At 42.0% G+C, this 1,829-nt stretch overlaps 1 protein-coding gene across 1 annotated transcript; it reads right to left on the bottom strand.

The window, feature by feature from the left end:
* Positions 1-342: 342 nt before the first annotated feature.
* On the bottom strand, positions 343-1,482 carry LOC130726547 (protein LIGHT-DEPENDENT SHORT HYPOCOTYLS 5-like). The gene has a single exon (XM_057577830.1). The coding sequence runs from the start codon at positions 1,139-1,141 to the stop codon at positions 431-433; it is 711 nt and encodes a 236-aa protein (XP_057433813.1). The 5' UTR covers positions 1,142-1,482; the 3' UTR covers positions 343-430.
* Between the last annotated feature and the right edge of the window lie 347 nt (positions 1,483-1,829).

The raw sequence follows: 1,829 nt of genomic DNA, 5'->3' as shown, positions 1-1,829 counted from the left end.
TAGATACTATGTCATAATGATCATATAGTTGGAGGGTCGATTCTCTTGATGTAGCTTCCCATCTATCTAACTACACTGTTTTGCTTGCAGAATGACAAATATAAAAGACATCATTCTGATTTTTGTTTCCCATCAATCTTTCCAATAACTTCCCCAAATTGTGATCCAATTGCAAACCAGTAACTGGAACTTCATCAAGATGATACAAAAAAAATGAGATGTACGTCATAATGAAAGAGGGAATGATGTGCTTAATAGTTAGTTAATTTCCATAACCATATTTTAATAATAAGTATGTAACTTAATTATAAGCCATACTCACAGTCACAGACTCACAGTTAATTTACTTAGGTCAAAACTAAAGATAGATAAATAGCTAGATTTAATGAAACAAATAGGGAGAATTTAATAAAAAATATTAAAATTAACATTACGATACTGTGCTAGTAGCAACACTAGTTGTAGAAGTTAGACTAGCACTAGAATCGCCACCAACAGTGGTGGTGTCACCTGTTCCACCACCAGCAGCACCGCCACTATTTGCAACAGAAACTGGACAGCTATCATTATAACCACCACCACCGCCACTACTACTCCCCGCTGCGGTTACGGCTGACCTCTTTCGCTTCTTCTTCTCATAAGGAATCCCTCTAGCTTTAGCCTGTCCTTCCCTAACCTCCTTAAGGTAAATCCTCACTGCCCTCGTGCCGAACGGGTTCGACTCAGGGCGACCTCCGTTCTCCTCATAGGCCGCCCTGAGCCGTCCGATCAGCGCGTCAAGGCTGCCCCACGCCTGCTTAAGCGGGCAGGCGCAGGGAGCCGGAGGGTTTGGGTGCCCGAAGTACGGACACCCGGACACGTGCACCTTCGTCTTCCCAAACTGATCAAGGTACTTCAAAAACTCAATCACGTTCGCGCCACTGCATCGAGCCAGTGTCAATGGCGGCTTGTGATTCTGCAGGTACTGCAGGAACGTGTTCCAGTCTCGCCGCTTCTGCGACTCGTAACGGCTCGGTGGCGCCGGCGATGATCCCTCAGGTGGTGGTGGTGCGGTGGCTGCCGGTATAGCAGAAGGTACGGTTGATTGTCCCTCTGAAGGTGCAGGTGCGGGTGCGGTTGCTCCTCCTGATGCTGATTCCATGATTGATCGAGAAGCTTCTGGAACCTACCAGAGTAGGTTCAATTTGGGGATTTTTATGTTGTTTGTTCAATTTCACTGCCTGTTCAGTGTGAGGGACGAGGTTTGTGAATTGGTAACTGTGAATGAGAGTGATGTGTGTGAGTGAGTGATGATGATGAGGGTTTGTTAGAGTTTGAGGAAGATTTTTTCATGGGAAAGGGTTTCTGGTTTGTGTACTGAGAACCGAGAAATCATGAGGAGAGGGTGATCTTGTTTGGTTTGGATTCAAGTTTGAAGAGTGAGAGAGAAAAAAATTGGGGAAAATTTTCAGAGAGAGATTGGTGATGGGACGTTTAAATCACAGCTGAATAAATGAATAAGACTGAGAAAGTGAAGGGTTGCGTTGCTGACGTAGGTAGGAAATATAATATTAATATTTAATGATTTTATATTATACACACCTCTTTTTTTATACACTTCATTTCCACCTATTTTTATTTTTATCCCTCTCCTCTTATCATCTATCACATCTTATACTTTCTCACTCTTACTTTTTCTTTTCTTCCTATCTCTCCCTTCTTCCACCTCATTTTGTGGTGTGAATAAATAATTATTGATATTTTTATTATTATTAAAATTTAAGCCACATTCATCATAAAGTGTTGGTCTTTTTTTTTTAAAATGATGTGTTGGTCTAAGCAAGCTAGAT

This window comes from Lotus japonicus, chromosome 6, assembly GCF_012489685.1.
Source record: "Lotus japonicus ecotype B-129 chromosome 6, LjGifu_v1.2".
NCBI lineage: Eukaryota > Viridiplantae > Streptophyta > Magnoliopsida > Fabales > Fabaceae > Lotus > Lotus japonicus.
The sequence above is the reverse complement of the archived record's forward strand: the minus strand, read 5'-3'. Positions and strand labels throughout refer to the sequence as shown.

What these genes read in the sequence shown, in the direction of transcription:
- LOC130726547 (XM_057577830.1), bottom strand. Translation starts at nt 1,141, where the DNA reads ATGGAATCAGCATCAGGAGGAGCAACCGCACCCGCACCTGCACCTTCA.